The sequence below is a fragment of the Armigeres subalbatus genome, chromosome 1 (genome assembly GCF_024139115.2).
Source record: "Armigeres subalbatus isolate Guangzhou_Male chromosome 1, GZ_Asu_2, whole genome shotgun sequence".
NCBI lineage: Eukaryota > Metazoa > Arthropoda > Insecta > Diptera > Culicidae > Armigeres > Armigeres subalbatus.
In genome coordinates, this window is record NC_085139.1 from 187,025,172 (window position 1) to 187,044,709 (window position 19,538).

General features: G+C 42.7%; 2 protein-coding genes across 3 annotated transcripts in view; both read left to right on the forward strand.

Annotated features, from left to right (window-relative positions):
- The window catches only part of LOC134205615 (beta-1,4-mannosyltransferase egh), a 188,030-nt gene extending 177,468 nt beyond the window's left edge, over positions 1-10,562 (forward strand). For both annotated transcript variants that reach the window (XM_062681025.1, XM_062681026.1), the window contains exon 3: positions 8,528-10,562. In XM_062681025.1, the coding sequence (XP_062537009.1) occupies positions 8,528-9,100 (573 nt within the window). In that variant the 3' untranslated portion in view covers positions 9,101-10,562. The remainder of the gene's footprint in view (positions 1-8,527) is intronic.
- Positions 1-19,538, forward strand: part of LOC134205616 (beta-1,4-mannosyltransferase egh) — a 435,947-nt gene that overhangs the window by 177,468 nt on the left and 238,941 nt on the right. The gene's annotated exons all lie outside the window — the stretch shown is intronic.

Genomic DNA, 19,538 nt, shown 5'->3' on the forward strand with positions numbered 1-19,538 from the left:
CTCCCTGGGGGCCGCTCCAAAACGTGGAGGGTTACTACCCCGAACAAGGGTAGTGAGGCTGGGAAGCTGAACCCCGGCCAGGTACCTCCAAAACCGGGGGAGGGACGGACCTGGAAAGGTTCGCCCACCCAGGAAAGACGGTGGTAAGGGGTTACGGCAGGCTGATAGCTCTCAGCCGAACCAGACCAGGGAAATAGAGTTGTTCTTGACCAGGGTCCAGGAGGCGTCACCCAGACAACCACACATCGCATAAGAATGTACGATTAAAATCGTTTACCGATCCAAATTTCATCAAAATCGCATTGTGGTGCGAAGCTCATCAGTTTATTTATAAACTTTCCCGCACAGTAGGCTATTTTGCGAGTTTATTCCAGCTTCATATGTTGACATCGCATATTCCTGCAAACAAACTCAAACGAAATCGGATTATCTGTCAAACAGAGTTTGTTATCACAAACTACATCGCAATGTATAACGAACAAACTCGCATAAAAATCGTGCATATCGCATACACTGCCGTTCAACGTCGGATAAGAAATGCACATATATCGCCTCCACTTTTGTACGCAAAAAGCGTTTTCGCGACTGGTAAGCGATGAAATTTGTGTGCATAGGCATCGCATAACAGAAAAACAATTCTATTATGCATGCATTCTGGTTGTCTGGGCATCCCCCTCTAAGGGCCCCAAGGGCCGAAAAGAAGGCCCAGGCGAATGGGGGTAGCAAGAAGTCTAGGGAAGGCGCCAATCGCTCCAGGGGCGATGCCCTAGTCATCAAGACGGACGAGGCTAAGTACTCGGACGTCTTGAAGGCGATGAGGAGTGACGTCAAGCTCGGTGAACTCGGCGCCGACGTACGTTGAATAAGACGTACCCGGATGGGCGAGATGATCCTCGAGCTGAAGCGGGGCGTCTCGCAAAAGGGCGCCGCCTACAAGAAGGAAGTCCTTGGCGAGACGGTCAAGGTGAGAGCACTCACGACGGAGGTGAATCTAAGGGTTAAAGACCTAGACGAGATCACCAAAGTCGAAGAGCTCGTCACGGTACTGCGGCGACAGTGTGAAGTGGAGACGCCCACCGCAGCCGTTCGGCTACGGAAAGGTCCGGCAGGGACGCAGGTAGCATTGGTCCGGCTATCTGCAGCGGACGCCTCCAAGGCAGTCAAGTTAGGAAGCGTCAAGGTGGGATGGTCGGTGTGCCCTGTGGGCATATACGAGCAACCCGAAGTTTGCTTCAAGTGCCTGGAACCGGGGCACAAGCAATGGGACTGCAAAGGCCCTGACAGAAGCAATCTCTGCCAACACTGTGGATTGGAGGGACATAAGGCACAATGCTGCACGAACCCTCCCAATTGTTTGTTTTTGTTTCAGCACAGCTGTGAACAGCAAGCACCCCATGGGGGGTTCGATGTGCCCGGCGTTTAAGCGTGCTGCAAAATCACAGAGTAGGTAGCGCAGCTGGCTTGCTCGGCCTCGCCCGAGTGTTTGGTGTGCGCAGGTTTAGAGGAAACGGCGGAACACGTGTTGTTCGTGTGCCCACGTTTTCGCGCAATGCGTGACCACATGCTTGCCACATGTGGGGGCAGCAGGGACTATGTCCAAGGGCTTGACGATCCCTCCCCAGGCCATCTGCGAGTTGTGGCGCCTGCCTAGGATGTGGTGAGGTTTGACAGTAGGCCCTGTTAAACCTCTATAAAAAGCTGCATGTATCCGCAAGTAGGCTCCGCCAAAGCGACCGTGTGCCGCTCAAAGCGCACAAGCCCAAGTCCTGGTGTTAGGTAGGACGCTAAACAGCCCTGACACGACCTAGGCGGCCTAGGCGACGAATAAAGGATCATGATTGTAAGCTTGGAACATGGAACTGCAAGTCGCTAATCGAGCGGCTACCTTCTACCAAAGCTGTGGCACCACCAACGAGCTGGGAACCGGCTTCATAGTGCTGGGAAAGATGCGCCAACGAGTGATTGGGTGGCAGCCAATCAACGCAAGGATGTGCAAGCTGAGGATAAAAGGCCGTTTCTTCAACTATAGCATCATCAACGTGCACTGCCCACACGAAGGGAGATCCAACGACGAGAAAGAAGCGTTCTATGCACAGCTGGAGCTGACATACGATGGATGCCCACTGCGGGACGTCAAAATCGTCATCGGTGACATGAACGCTCAGGTAGGAAGGGAAGAAATGTATAGACCGGTCATCGGACCGGATAGTCTGCATACCGTATCGAACGACAACGGCCAACGATGCATAAACTTTGCAGCCTCCCGCGGAATGGTAGTCCGAAGCACTTTCTTCCCCCGCAAGAATATCCACAAGGCCACATGGAAATCACCTAATCAAGTAACGGAAAACCAAATCGACCACGTTCTAATCGACGGTAAATTCTTCTCCGACATCACGAACGTACGCACTTACCGCAGTGCGAATATTGAATCCGACCACTACCTCGTCGCAGTATGTCTGCGCTCAAAACTCTCGACGGTGATCAACACGCGTCGGAGTCGCCCGCCGCGGCTTAACATTGGGCGGCTACAAGACGGTAGACTAGCCCAAGACTACGCGCAGCAGCTGGAAGTGGTACTCCCAACGGAAGAGCAGCTAGGCGCAGCATCTCTTGAAGATGGCTGGAGAGATATTCGATCCGCCATTGGAAGCACCGCAACCGCTGCACTAGGCACGGTGGCTCCGGATCAGAGAAACGACTGGTATGACGGCGAATGTGAGCAATTAGTTGAGGAGAAGAATGCAGCATGGGCGAGATTGCTGCAACACCGCACGAAGGCGAACGAGGCCCGATAAATACGGGCGCGGAACAGACAAAACTCGATTTTCCGGAGGAAAAAGCGCCAGCAGGAAGATCGAGACCGTGAAGAGACGGAGGAACTGTACCGCGCTAATAACGCACGAAAGTTCTATGAGAAGTTGAACCGTTCACGTAAGGGCCACGTGACACAGCCCGATATGTGTAAGGACATAAACGGGAACCTTCTTACGAATGAGCGTGAGGTGATCCAAAGGTGGCGGCAGCACTACGAAGAGCACCTGAATGGCGATATGGCAGACAACGGTGGCGGTATGGTAATGAACCTAGGAGCACGCGCGCAGGACATGCGACTTCCGGCTCCGAATCTCCAGGAAATCCAGGAGGAGATCGGCCGGCTGAAAAACAACAAAGCCCCTGGAGTTGACCAACTACCAGGAGAGCTGTTTAAACACGGTGGTGAAGCACTGGCTAGAGCGTTGCACTGGGTGATTACCAAGGTTTGGGAGGATGAGGTTCTGTCGCAGGAGTGGATGGAAGGTGTCGTGTGTCCCATCTACAAAAAGGGCGATAAGCTGGATTGTAGTAACTACCGCGCAATCACATTGCTGAACGCCGCCTACAAGGTATTCTCCCAAATTTTATGCCGTCGACTAACACCAATTGCAAGAGAGTTCGTGGGGCAGTACCAGGCGGGATTTATGGGTGAACGCTCTACCACAGACCAGCCATACGTCAGGTATTGCAGAAATGCCGTGAATACAACGTGCCCACACATCATCTATTTATCGACTTCAAAGCCGCATATGATACAATCGATCGGGACCAGTTATGGCAGCTAATGCACGAAAACGGATTTCCGGATAAACTGATACGGTTGATCAAGGCGACGATGGATCGGGTGATGTGCGTAGTTCGAGTTTCAGGGGCATTCTCGAGTCCCTTCGAAACCCGTAGAGGGTTACGGCAAGGTGATGGTCTTTCGTGTCTGCTATTCAACATCGCTTTGGAGGGAGTAATACGAAGGGCAGGGATTGACACGAGCGGTACGATTTTCACGAAGTCCGTCCAGTTATTTGGTTTCGCCGACGACATTGATATCATGGCACGTAACTTTGAGAGGATGGAGGAAGCCTACATCAGACTAAAAAGCGAAGCTAAACGGATTGGACTAGTCATCAACACGTTGAAGACGAAGTACATGATAGGAAGAGGCTCAAGAGAGGTCAATGTGAGCCACCCACCACGAGTTTCTATCGGTGGTGACGAAATCGAGGTGGTTGAAGAATTCGTGTACTTGGGCTCACTGGTCACCGCCGATAACGATACCAGCAGAGAAATTCGGAGACGCATAGTGGCTGGAAATCGTACGTACTTTGGACTCCGCAAGACGGATCGAATAGAGTTCGCCGCCGTACCAAACTGACTATTTACAAAACGCTTATAAGACCGGTAGTTCTCTACGGACACGAGACCTGGACGATGCTCGTGGAGGACCAACGCGCACTGGGAGTTTTCGAAAGGAAAGTGTTGCGTACCATCTATGGTGGGGTGCAGATGGCGGACGGTACGTGGAGGAGGCGAATGAACCACGAGTTGCATCAGCTGTTGGGAGAACCATCCATCGTTCACACCGCGAAAATCGGAAGACTGCGGTGGGCCGGGCACGTAGCCAGAATGTCGGACAGTAATCCGGTGAAAATGGTTCTCGACAACGATCCGACGGGAACAAGAAGGCGAGGTGCACAGCGGGCAAGGTGGATCGATCAGGTGGAGGACGACTTGCGGACCCTCCGCAGACTGCGTGGTTGGCGAAGTGCAGCCATGAACTGAGCTGAATGGAGAAGTCTTTTATGTGCAGCACAGGCCACTCCGGCCTTAGAGCGAAGCCAGAGTAAACGCGACGTGCGATGCGACGCAACGCGACAGTGCAATTTGACAGCCTGTTGATAATGATTGTTATTCTTTTACGTGAGTGGCGTCGCGTCGCATCGCTCGTCGCGTTTACTCTGGCGGGCACCTTAGTCTGATGATAAATAAATAAATGCTTGCCACATGTGGTCTGGACACTACCCCGGACAACCTAGTTCGGAGGATGTGTAAAGATGAAGTTGGCTGGAACGCCGTTTTATCAGCTATCGCCCAAATCGCCTCAAAGCTACACAGAAGGTGGCGCGTGGACTCAAGGATGGCTAGTTCAGGCGCAAATAAGAGGTGGTCCAAGGGATCGGAGTCGGCTTCATGGGTCATACCAGTGGTCATGCTCTGTGGTCGAACTCGATCCTTTTATCGAACAAGTGGCCGCGCGAAGAACAACTTGGTATTGTCGCTTTCGCGGCGTCGGTCAACCGGGCGGGTTCCGAGCCCGAGGACGGAAAGGGGTCCTCGTCAAGGCTGGGGCAGGCGTAGGCACCGACCGGCAACTCCCTCTGTGTTTTGGCGAATGGGCCCTGTCGCAGAGAGGTCAATTTGGGGTGCACGCGGCATTATCATTCTCGATACCAGTTGTGCAGAGGGAAGCAGGCGCGAAGTCGACCCTTCCCACCTTCCGAGGACATAGGGCGTGGTAAGGCCACCTGGAAAGCCGGCAATGCGCTGGCACGGTACCATGGTGTTCTTCTAAAAAAGCGAGTCACGATGTCCGGTGCTGCAAGGACACGTAGCTAACCTCGAGGGTGCGTTGTGCACTGGCCCCCCTTTGAAGCATTACTTTCTGGTTGTACCGAAGGGACTATGGGCTTGGCGGCAATGGAAACGGTTTAGCGGGTCGGGGATGTAGTTCTGCCTCCCTCGTTTGCTGTTGGAGGTGGTCCCTAACCCCGCACTTCCTGGACAACCCAGGATGTCTGTTGAGCAGATTCCCCCTCCATTGCTTAGAAAGAAAAAAAAAAACACTTGCACACACACATACACACATACATACACACGGACAGACAGACAGACATGTGCTCAGCTCGTCGAGCTGAGTCGTTGGTTTATAATACTATGGGTCTTTTTTTTCCTGTTCGGGTGTGCCACTGCGACCAATTATTAGATCTATTGTAGCGTTACCCGTATCCTTAGTGTTTAAGTGCATGTCGAATTACTCCAGTGCTATTGAGAAGCAATGCAGTATCGGTTTCGATACAGTTGTTGTTTTGTTTTCTCAAGACCACCATGACAAGGTCCTGCTATTTAGACCCTTCATAGAGAGCAATCCCATTGAAGGCGCGCCCCTTATCAATAGGAAATCAATCCTTTCTTGAGAAAACAGAACAGTAATACTGTTTTTGGTCATGCACCAGAGCCCTAGCCACATCCTTGTCTTGCTTCTAGAATATCACCAGTGTAACTCTTAAAACCCGGGATTTAGCTCTGTCTACAAGACCATTTCAAGCAAGAGAATTTGTTCAGTAATAAGAACTTCCGTGTGTTCCTCTCACTACCATTTTTCACCAGTTCATGAAGAGTTAGTACGTATTTAAACCCCTAACTCGATTTTTCCAGCAGTCAGTTCAGCCTAGGACCGGGTACCGAGGTTTTTTAACTAATTGCTTGAAAAGTTGTTTCCGCAGCATACAGTTTAGCCTCAAACAACAGGAATTCGAGTCTTTCAACTGTCTGCAAGGTAACATTAATTATGTTTTATTTCTGAGACTGCTGTTGGTAGCGAGGACTAAATACGATGAATCCTTAATTACCACAACTTATTGCCCTAGCTAGAAAAATGTATTAGGCTAGGGCTCTGTTTGGTAGATCTTACACCGCAACACACTACGTCAAAGTGATCTACCGTGTTACGGGAAATACTATGGGTCTCAGAGGCTTCTATAAAAAGTTCGTTTTCGGAGTGAAATGATAGCCTTTCGGTACAACTTAGTTGTACGAGAAAGGCAAAAAAATAAGCTCGTACCTAGTTCTGTGATAAGTAATCTTATTTTCTTGGTTTATTCATAGTTTTTGTTTCGAAATTTCAATTTGTATTATTGAAAAACCAGATAATTCCACTAGCGGTGATTATGCCTTTCTCTAAACAATCGATGCAAATCGCCTCAGCGTAAGAGATTCCAACTATAATTGCCTAGGCGTTTGCAAACGCTTTCTCTATAGATAAATGATTGATCAAAGTTACTCCGAATTGAAAATAAAAAAACTCGACTATAAACTATACGTCCTACATGTAGCAGTACTCGTTTTAAAAATATAAAAAAAACCCAGATTAATCCACCTAGCGTTGGTGGTGCCTTTCTCGCATTTAGTTAGGACACCCACCTTATATGGGGTTTATATGGTCCGATGTACCATTTTCTTCATAACTTTGAAACGCAATCGATCGTTATAAAATTCAATAGTCCCCTGTCGAATGAAACTTGTTGCGAGAAAATCGGTTTAGGATTACTATACGAAAAGTTGTCTAATGTTTTTTATTGCTTTTGTGCACACACATACACACACACATACACACATACATACACACGGACAGACAGACATGTGCTCAGCTCGTCAAGTTGAGTCGATTGGTATATAATACTATGGGTCTCAGAGGCTTCTATAAAAAGTTCGTTTTCAGAGTGAAATGATAGCCTTTCGGTACAACTTTGTTGTACGAGAAAGGCAAAAACATGATTTCACTTACGGAAGAAATATTTACAAAACAATTGAAAAAATGATCAATGTTCCCCCGGATTACGATACTCAAATTAGTTCATGAAAAAAATATGTTTAGGTTCTTTTGAAAAGTTAAGCCAAGCGAGAATTGTATTACAATTTTGTTCTCTTTGATAAAGGCGAAAGTATTTTGTTATATTTAAGGTATAAACTGCCATCGCAAGCATACCAACTAACAGATTTCGATATGGATAACATATGAATATGGAAGAGTTATGACTAAATTTAACAGTGAATTGTACTGTCAGGTCTATCCTAGATTAATGATTAACCCTTTATAAGGCAGTGGTAACTATATTGCCACCAACAAATTATATGTTTTTCTATTTATTAACAAGAGCTCTACTTATTATTTCCCATGTAGTGGCTTTATTGTTACACACCAGATGAATTTGAGCCATAAAAAATTGGAATGTCAATTTTAGAACAGTTTCTATACGAACAGATCGTAAGTTTCGAGTGGAAAAAGGATTTCCATTTATAATAAAAAAAACGACAAAGATATATTTTTCCCGTTGGTATTAATTATTTTGAATCTCCTGTGTTAGATTATGGCATGAAAAAAGCTTTGCCTTTCTGCATATTTGGTTTTTGGATTTTGACGAAATTGTGTTTTTGGGAGCAAAAGCGCAATTTTTTTCACTTATAATGCGTTTTCCAACTAGGACTCTTCACTAAAAATGTAACGTACCTTGATTTGACTTGTTTCACGTAAAACCTAATTTTAAAAAATCTCTTATTTATTTTTGTAGTTGCCTGTTTTCCCGCTTGCAAGGCAGTGGCAACTGTATTGCCACCAATGTTGTCCCGCTTGCCGGGTAGTGGCAACTATATTGCCATCAATTTTTCAATGTTTTTGAACTGTTTAATGTATAACAAACATTTATTTGAGTTTAATGCCATGTCAACATTATGTCCTATTGTTGTTTTTGTTAATTTATTGTTTAGATTCGTCTGCCTTATAAAGGCTTAATGTATTTCTCCGATCCCGCACGTTATAGCATTTTATAGAATTTTATCTCTATGGATAAGCAAGCATATTAAATAAAATAATTTAAAAAAATAACAAATTCATATTTTTGCAATAACAAATCCCAATTGTTTTTTTTTCTGGTTTCAGGTCCACGCAGAGAAGGAAGTCTCGTTCGACAACGGTATCGATGGTTCGGTAGCCGAGGATTGTTTCTTCGCTATGCGCGCTTTCGCAAAAGGATACACTTTCAATTTCATCGAAGGTGAGATGTACGAAAAATCCCCGTTCACGCTTTTGGACTTCCTGCAGCAAAGGAAACGTTGGCTGCAAGGAATTCTACTGGTAGTCCACTCGCATACCATTCCTCTGCGGAACAAGCTCCTATTGGGAATCAGCGTCTACTCCTGGGTGACGATGCCACTTTCCACTTCGAATATGATCTTCGCCGGATTGTATCCCATACCATGCCCAAATTTAGTGGACTTTTTATGTGCATTCATCGCCGGCTTCAACATTTACATGTATGTTTTCGGGGTAATCAAATCATTTTCGCTGTACCGATTTGGGGTGGTGAAATTTCTCGCATGTGTTCTGGGGGCCCTGTGCACTATTCCGATCAATGTGATCATAGAAAATGTGGCCGTCATTTGGGGATTAGTCGGCAAGAAGCACAAATTTTATGTGGTGCAAAAAGATGTAAGGGCGCTCGTTACAGTTTAATGTGGGAATCATGCTTATTTAAGCCTTAAGCGGTTTATGATATTTACAAAAGCCTATTTCCCCATGAGTATGGCCAGGTAAACTACTTTAGTACACTATCGGAAAATAGGCTTCTACGAATCCATAGATTTTTTTTTGCGTCAGAGGAAAAGTAAGATTAGAGGTTTAGCTGTTTACCTTATGTATATTTAGTAGGTCTGTTTAGTATTTTTAACTAAAATACCATAAAAGTTTATGTAGATGTTAAGGTCACAGTCATGTTTATGTTGGTTTATGTCAAAAAAATACATCACATGTTACAGGAACAGATGGTTTTCCTTAAATCATTTTTGCTTATTTGGAGTGGCAATAAGTTAGGAGAAGCTGATCAGAAAATAATAAAATCATATCTGGAGACTTTCATTGTTATTTATTTTCGTGTATATTTTTGTAGCGATATTTTGCCGTGATATACATTTTACGTGTAAAGTTATTATATTTGAGAACCATGTTCTCCAACGTGTAGTATATGTAATTGGCATTTTCTTCCGTTTATTTAAAGAAACTTGAGATTCTACTACTGAAAAAGTATTCACAAAAAGCTACTTCATCTTCATTATGATGTTATCGTTTAATCGGCAACCAAATCATTCGACTTATAATTAATTCTTGTTTAATTGCATCGATCAACGTTCCACAAAATAGTCACTACATAATGTAGAGTAAATGAAACTCGCATCACAATGAACAAAACTACTTACTAATAACAAAATGTGCGATTAATAGAGTATTTGCTGCTACATCACAAATATAAAACAATGGTTACGCAAAACAACTTAGATAACTTACACATATTAAATCGAAATTGATAGCAGATCAAAAACACCTACGTCCACACATGTTGTTCATTATCTATTTAATATTCTAGAAATGATGAAAAAGCAAAAATATGAAAAGCGTAAAAAATTAAAAAAAATTAAACTGCATAAAACCTAGTTAATAATCGCTAATGTACCATTGATCGGAAGAAACGACAAAAAAAAACTCACAAAAAATAAACCAGAAAATAGAAATTATTCCAGTATCGGTAATGTCTTAAGCTTAGGAATGTTTCTATACATTTTTTATGGAAGCAGCCATTTGATATAAACGGAATAATATAATAGTAATGAGTTCTATCTCGAGATCGCTAGATCGAGTTATGTCATGTGAAACTTTGGTCAATCACCTATACTTTCCTAGGTTGCACATTTCACTTTCAATTATTATTTTGCAGTGCAGGGCAGTGCAGTGAGTAGCGAGCACAAACAAAAAAAATCTCTACTCCATTCCCCCTTTTCCTCTTCAAAGCGTGACATGCATGAATGGTCTCAATTGCAGGATTATTCATTAGTGAAAGAAAATAGATGATATGATTGATTCGACCTGTAATTGAATTTCAGATACATATTAATAAAAAAAATATACGAATCAAGCACATTGACTAGAAGTACGTTACAAAATTTTATATAGAACAAAAAGAAATGACTCCTAAAAAAATTGCGCCATAAAATTAAGTGTCTCTAACGTTTATTGCATGACTTGAACATGGCTCATAAATTTGTTTCAATAAGACATAAACTGTTTTAAAAATATGTTTTTTCTTCATACTGATTTTATGGCGCCTCCCTAATAGGCGCAGGTGAAAAGAAAACTTACATAGCTGAAAGGAACATTCCCCAACAAGCAATTTCAGATTTTTTAGCCAAATAGGACTATTTTTGTAGTCATATAAGCGCTTTATCCGCCTCCAATGATTGTTAGATCAAGAGCTTTCACTCATTGAAAACCCCATCTTAATTCGGAGGACTCTCAGAACATATTTTGAACCACCCTAATGGGTCACCTAAGGGATTCCACACTCTGAAAAATCTTCACGTCATATTTACCTGGAAACAAATGTGATTCTCATCCATCATACTTTTCATTTAAGAGTGACCTTAATGACATGTAACCTGAACCAAATTTGGTTTCCTTGAGTTACGTGATTTATCAGGTGAATCAGACTGGATCCTTCAGTACTAATGACGTGAAGCTTGAAAATAGTTACGTGTTTGATCAGGTAAACCTGACGTGATTTTACGTACTGGTTACGTGAACTTTTAGTGAAAGCTACAAGACAGCAGGTAACAACAACATTTTGGAAATGTATTGAAATATAGTGATTTTGGAATGAATGCAAAACTGATCAGCGACTGTCCATAAAAGGGAGACCTTTTCGCGTTGTACGCGCATTGATGCACAATGATAATGATGTTTTTATCATTGTACAGGGAATGCCGTCACTTGGTCATTGCGCTTCGCAGAAACACTGTTGAAGAAAAAAAGATGTGGAATGAAATTTATCAGATTTGTTGAAAAATGATGTCAATGAGGATTGCTGAGAAATTGAAACCTGTTTCTTCTCAAAAATTGCTAATATTTCCACTGTTAATCAACCAAAAAGTAGTCCACCCTTGGAACCTAGAATATGCATTATACTAACGCTACCGAAAAACTATAGTTCTGGGCTTCCATGCAGCTTCATGGAAGGTGTCATTTTCCCTTCCATCTTATTCCGGGTAGATGTGTGCTTTAAAAGAAGGTGTCATCTACTCTTTCGCATTAGTTCGGGCAAATTTATTTATTTATTTATTACCAGACTAGCACCGGAGTGGCCTGTGCAATACATACAAGTCGTCTTCATTCAGCTCGGGCCATGGCTGCACGTCGCCAACCACGCAGTCTTCGGAGGGTCCGCAAATCGTCCTCCACCTGATCGATCCACCTTGCTCGCTGCGCACCTAGATACCATTTTCACCGAATTACTGTCCGACATTCTGGCTACGTTCCCGGCCCACCACAGTCTTCCGATTTTCGCGGTGTGAACGATGGATGGTTCTCCCAACAGCTGATGTAACTCGTGGTTCATTCGCCTCCTCCACGTACCACCCGCCATTTACACCCCACAATAGACGGTACGTAGCACTTTCTTTTCGAAAACTCCCAGTGCACGTTGGTCCTCCACGAGCATTGTCCTGGTCTCATGTCCGTAGAGAACTACCGGTCTAACAAGCGTTTGTTAATAGTCAATTTGGTACGGCGGATAACTCTTTGCGATCGGAGTGTTTTGCGGAGTACGTACGATTTCCTGCCATGATGCGTCTCCGAATTTCTCTGCTGGTATTGTTATCGGAGGTCACCAATGAGCCCATGTACACGAATTCTTCAACCACCTCGATTTCGTCACCACCAATACAAACTCGTGGTGGGTGGCTTGCGTTGTTTTCTCTTGAGCCTCTACCTATCATGTACTTCGTCTTCGATGTGCTGATGACTAGTCCAATCCGTTTAGCTTCACATTTCAGTCTGATGTAAGCTTCTTCCATCCTCTCAAAGTTACGTGCCATCATATCTATGTCGTCGGCGAAACCAAATAACTGGACGGACTTTGTAAAAATCGTACCACCCGAGTAAATCCCTGTCCTTCGTATTACTCCCTCCAAAGCGATGTTAAATAGCAGTCACGAAAGACCATCAACTTGCCGTAACACTTTGCGCATTTCGAGTAGACTCGAGAGTGCCTCTGAAACTCGAACTACGCACATCACCCGATCCATCGTCGCCTTGATCGACAGTATCAGTTTATCCGGAAATCCGTTTTCGTACATTAGCTGCCATAGCTGGTCCCTATCGGTTGTATCATATGCGGCTTTGAAGTCGATGAATAGATGATAATGTGTGAGTACGTTGTATTCGCGGCATTTCTGCAATACCTGACGTACTGCGAACACCTGGTCTGTGGTAGAGCGTTCCCCCATAAATACAGCCTGAAACTGCGCCCTTTTTGTAGATGGGACACACGACATCTTCCATCCACTCCTGCGGCAGAACCTCATCCTCCCAAACTTTGGTAATTACCCAGTGCTGTAGCCGATTTCCTCCTGTATTTCTTGGAGATTCGAAGCCGGAAGTCGAATGTCCTGCGCACGTGCTCCCAGGTTCATTATCATACCGCCACCGTTGTCTGCCACATCGCCACATAATGGCGGAAACCCGGACAAAACCTAATTTTTTTTTCGTTCGTTTCACAAAACTCGTGTTTTTTAATTTCACACATGTATTAAATGAACTGATTCCAAAATTTGATGATAGTAGCTTGTAGATATGATTTTTGGTGGCTTGTTTTTTTATTGTCTTTATTAGGGAGACTTTTAGCCCGAGACTGGTTCGTCTCCGGTTGGTGGCTTGTTGAAGTTAATGCTGTAAAGCATCTCCCGAACAAATTTGTATGGAAAATGAAAATTTGACTAAAGTTTTTTTCGTGAAAGATTTGGAACGATCTGGTATCATGTATTGAAACTTGTGACTTGTGACTTGTAACTCCCAGCTGCTCCAAAGCTAAAAATAAACTGCTTCAATGTTAGAATAAGGACGCTGTTAATGCTTCAGACCTTAACTGCCGTTCTACGCATAGTTGTCCTTTTGATGAAAAATCTCAAACTCGAGTCAATTTGTCCCACTGAAAAAATTAAGTTGTTTGATGATAATTGAGACTGAAAACCATTTAAATAAGTAGCGATTCGTTTTATGTCCTGAAATAGAATTGAGATCCATTCGATTCTGAAATTAGTGGGACAAATGGACTCGAGTTTGGATTTTTTCAGTAAAGGTAACATGGGACAATTATGCGTAGAACGGCAATTAAGGCTTGCGCCTCCAGAAGTACTCGAATAGCATAATATATGTTTGATAACAATTCTAACCTCAAAATGAATTTAGCGGTTGCGGTGCTTCCAATGGCGGATCGACGAGCTCGGTGGTCTAGAGGCTACCGCTTCTGCCTTATAAGTAGGAGGTCGTGGGTTCAATTCCAGGCTCGTCCCTTTCCTACTTTGTATTTCTATCTTGGTTCTTTCTGTGTTTCACGTTCTACCAAAACGATTCCTACTGTTATAACCTTCCACACAATCCCAAAACCTCCCGTGGTACCTATGAGAGGTCGTAGAGTTCTCTGCATCTTTCTTAAGTAGGTGTCCAACTAATCATTCTTCCCCTCCCTCAGCACTCGCAAGTACGTGGCCAGGACCGATCACGACTATTTCAGAGTGCATTGCTTCCATCTAAGAAGTAGTGATTAGTTCCAAATCAATATCTGTGGTAACGGATAAAAATGCTGCTACTCTCATACAATAGTCTTGGCTAGTTAGAGGAAGGGAAATCGCAAGAGCGAGAGCGGAATCGAAGGCACCGGTGGCTAAGAAGAGGAGTGCCCGTAGAGAAAGAGCCCACTTTTCAATGGTCGCAGCAGGAAGGACAAAGGCGAAGTAATTATCGTCAAAGTTGACGGTAGGAGCTACGCCGATGTCCTGAAGACGACGTTGTCCGACATTTCGCGGTAAACCATTGCGGGGTGAATCATTTCCCGGTCTATATAATTTTGTAGTACATAATCTGTTTCGCGGTATATCTAATTTCGCGTTGCTCCGTTTAGCAGTGTCCAGAGGTTTAGCTGACATTTTTAACTTTTTTTAAATATTTTATAAGAGTGGCATTTAATTTTTAACTAGTACGCCATTCTTCTCTACCAACTATTAATTTCCTTTTCTTCATATGACCGCTTCTTTCATTGCTTTCAAGTTTTTTCTTCTTTTCTTTTACGCATTATTTTATGTTATTTCAAAAAGACATATACGTTATGGTCAATGTTATTTACTGCCCATGATCGCATATTTGTAACATTTGCATTTTGGTTGATTTTGTAAATCGTTTGTCAATCCTCCCCACAAACTCAATTATTTTTAACTTACCACAGATAAGCAAGATAGTAAAGCCAAGTTTACTGTTGTGGGATTAGATTAGATGCAATAAATTGAGCTTTCAGAACAATTCACAGGCTTTTTACAAAATTTGAATGCTAGTGTTACAAATATGCGATCATGGGCAGATTAGATGTGTGAACTTTGTCATCAAGATACACAATATCATATTATATATCTTGCCGTCTTGATAGTTCAAAAGGCTATTTTCTTTTGGTAGAACTCAAAAAATGGAATGATTGAAAAATATTTATTAGGCAAAATGTAGCTTCCTTAAATGTTAGCCTGACCGATATAAAGCGAAGTATGTTGTTTTGCCTCCTTAACATGTTTGCATTTGCCCGGTGTAAGGCAAAATGTGTTGTTTCGCCTTCTTTAAATGTTTTCATTTGCCCTATATGAAGCAATATGTTATGTTTTGCTCTTTTCAAATGTTTGCATTTGCTCAGTATAGAATGAGAAATCTGTTGTTTTGCCCGCTTCAAATGTCCGCATTTGCCCGGTATCAGACGAAGTGTGTTGTTCCGCTCCTTTAAATGTTCGCATTTGCAAATATGATTTGCTTCAAAATATTTGTTTTTTTTTTGTTGAGCTTTGAATTCATACAAGTCTGATGTAAACTCAATGATTATTCGCTTTATATAGGTTAATTTTGAGGCTTTACAAAGCTAAACAACACATTATTGAACTACAGCAACCGTTCGCTAAAACACCAGTCCAGTTAACGAACGCCGCTTTTTAACTGGGCTGACGAGGGAATTCGCGATGCATTGTTGTGATCGTGTTTTACATGAAGCTTGAAGAATATTGGCAAATAAAGATTGCAGGAAGAAGAAGAAGTCGAAGGATGATATTTGAAAAAAATTGCATGGGGAAGCATACGAGACGTTTTTTAAAACTATTCTCAAAAATTCTAGGAGTAATTTAATTAAAAACGGTTAGCAGTACATACAAGGTTGGACTTTTCTTCTACTGCATATTAAACGCAATTCTTTGATTTCAAATTTTATTTTGTGATACCGTGACCTGCCCTAATTCCGCGCATCGCCTAATATCGTGGTTTTCATAAAAATCAGAACCTGGCTATCATGGACATAAGATTATTTGGTGAAATGTTCAAACATAATATGACATCACATTATTTTGTGAAATGTTCAAACATAACATGTTTGAACATTTCACCAAATAAAACGATGTCCATGATAGCCAGGTTCTGATTTTTGATGGAAACCACGGTATTAGGCGATGCGCGGAATTAGGGCAGGTCACGGTATCACCCTTGATACACAGTATAAGCAAAGTCCAACCCCGTACTGCTTTCCGTTTTTAATTAAATTGCTTCTAGATCTAGAATTTTTGAGAAGAGTTTTAAAAAACGTCGTGTATGCTTCCCGTGTATTTTTTTTTAATATCATCCTTCGACTTTCTTCTTCTTCATGCAACCTTTAATCGCCAATAAAATTCAGAATCCCTTCGTCACCGAGGCTTTGTTGTTGTTTTTTGACAGATAACTGCTTTTTAACTGGGCTGCTTTGACCCAGTTAGCGAATGCCCAGTTTTAAAACAGTCCAGTTAAAAAGCGCCCAGTTAGCGAAATGTTGTTGTATTTGTAACATTAGTTAAATTAAACCTGCGAATTGGTATTGACCGCAAAAAAGTTCACCGCGGAATTATACCGCCAAATAATATAAACCGCGAAATGATATTGCCTGATTTTCTCAAAATTGCACGCGGCCTTCATGAAAGGTACCGCCGCGCTTTCTGCACCCAATTTACTTGATTCTTATGGGTGAATAGCATTGCGGTGTATCGTTTAGCGCGGCCGTACCTTTCGACAGTCATTCTCCGCGTGAAGTTTTGTGCAAGTACTTATTTGGGAACATTACAAACGCCGCGCAGTGTATCATATCCAGAAAATCTGATAATACTGAACGCGAAGTGGTAGACCGCGAACTGGTACACCGTGAAATGATTAACCGCGGAATATTTCTAGATCAACATTTGAAAAGGGCGTAACAGCCAAAATTTGATCTCTCCAGTATTCTGTCTATGTATATAGCTATATATGTAGATACGGAATCCGAAGCAATAAATTTTGGCTGTTACGCCCTTTTCAAATGTTGGTCTAGATTTTACCGCGAAATGTCTGACAATCCCTGTGGGGCGATGAAAAACGGGCCTAGGTGTGGATGTCAACTGCAACTGTAGAATGCAGAATAACGAAATGATCCTTGTCCTGAAGCGGGATGTTGCGCAGAAGAGCTCTGCGTATACAAAGTTGGCAGATGGTAATGGCGGTCAACTTAGAGCCCTTCGTCCAATAGAGGTATTCCAGTGCCACGGCCTGGACGAAATAACGGAAGCCGGATAACTGGTGGTTGCACTGAGAGTCCAGAGTGGTCTCGAAATTCAGGATATCGCGATTAAGTTGCGGAATAAGAATTGGAAAGCAGGTTGCCTAGTTCCAGGTACCTCTGGTTGATGCCAGGAAGGTGCTGGATAAGGCCAAGCTGTAGGTAAGTTGATCCGTATGCTCAGTGGGCATAAACAAACAACCTCAGGCCTGCTTTAAGTGCTTCGGTTTCGGACACAAGTCGTATGAATGTAAAGGTTTTGATCGTAGTATGCTGTGCCAAATTTGTCTGCACATGCAGGTCACAAAGCCCATAGCTGTCAGGACGCACCGAGGTGTTTGATCTGCGCTCCCAGCGTAGACAACAATCACCCATTCGCTGGACATGACTGTCCGCCGCGAAACAGGGGCCTCATTGCGCATCACGCTAACTTCCACCTACTCAGTGACTGAGTAAAATTGTATTGCTCTCTCTTTCTATCCCACGGAAATTTTACTCAATTTCTGTCAAAAGCAGGACAACTCAAAACTATGAGTAATCCTGCTTTTGACGGAAATTGAGTAAAATTTCCGTAGGAAGGAAAGAGATGGCAATACAATTTTACTCAGTCACTTTTAGAGTGATCTCCTTTCGACAGCTCTTTCGTACGACAGTTTGTATGGTTTGTTTCGAGTCGAGGTGCGCAATGCCACTCCAGGCTCGATCATGCGAGTAGCTCAGTTAAACCTTAAACATTGCGAAGCAGCAGAATCAGAGATAGAATCCAAAGCGAAATGAGAAAATCTCTTATGATGCATTCCAACTTGTTTTACACAGCTGCGTAACCACACTATTCTTCGGTGGAATTCGAACTCACGTCTCCAGTACCATCCAGTACACTAGACTGATGCAGGGTTGTTACGACTACGCGGATTTCGCGATTTTCGCGGATTTCGCGGTTTTCGCGGATTTGGCGCGGATTTACATAACGATTTTAGAACTTCGCGCGGATTTGGCGCGGATTAAGTTTAAGATGAAAATTCAATAAATAAAATGCAAGATCTCAGGATTCTTTGTACGTTTATTTAAAAATTAGTTTTATGGCGCATCTAGAGCTTCATTTTCGTTAGCAAAAGTTATTGAAAACAAAACTTACGGTTGCAGTCAATTACTCACATTATTTTTCGGATGTTTACAAGTTTTTATTGAATGCCATGCCACACACTTGAGCATTTATTAACCTAATGTTATGCATTGTATTCTGAAAAATGACGCATTCAAAACATGTCTGTTTAAGGACATGAACCCTTATTTTTTATCTCGGCAATTTTGTCGTAATTCCAAACTATTTTCGGTTTCTTATTGATTATTCCTTTTACGATGAATCACATAGCATGATATGTAATTTTTCGTCAGGAATTCTCCCATTGTGTAGAATATTTTATATCACTTTCAAAGCATTCATCCAGAGCCAAAAAGATTTGTGCCTCATTTTAATACCGTTTCGACTCAAATCCCGAATATGACTCATATTCCGAACACTGGCGTTTTAGCGCCCTAACACTAAAATTTCCATCGGTTTTCCGATGGTGATGATTACAAACGAATTCAAGCTCTATGGATAAAAATACACGAATAAAGCCTAAATGGCTTTTTAAAATGAGTGTTCGGAATGTGAGTCACGTTGGAATTGGAGTCAAAACGGTAAGTGCTTCCGCAGAAATTTGTTCAGATATTAAAAGGTGATCTTCAAAAGATATTCCTGTTAAAAAACGCGGTAATTTCATGAGTATTTTTTGCAATATTTTTGGATAACTCCGATGATATTTTCACAGGAATACCCACAGAAAAATTACGAAACCTCCTAAGAAGTTTTGACAAGGATTCTATGAAGAATTTAATAAATAAATGTCTATAGCCTGCAGCATTTATAATCCGAGAAATTAAAAAATAAAATTTGGGGGAATTTCTGCGGAAATTCTTGAAGCGCTGACCGAAGCAATTACCTACTGTAAAAAAGTTTGCAGTAAATGTTGCATTGAATTTACGAAAGAATTCCCGGAATGTTGTCCACTGGTATTCACCAAAGGAAGTCTTCAGAAATTTTCAAGCCGATTTGCACAGGAATTCATGAAGGAAGTTCTGAATGTATTTCCGGAAGATTTTCCCAGATTCCTACAGAAATTTCCGCAAGAATTTACGTTGCGATTTTCTCAAACATTTTGTTAGCGGTAATCACAGGAATATCTGTAAACAAAACCTTACAAATTGCGACTCGAATTTAAAAGC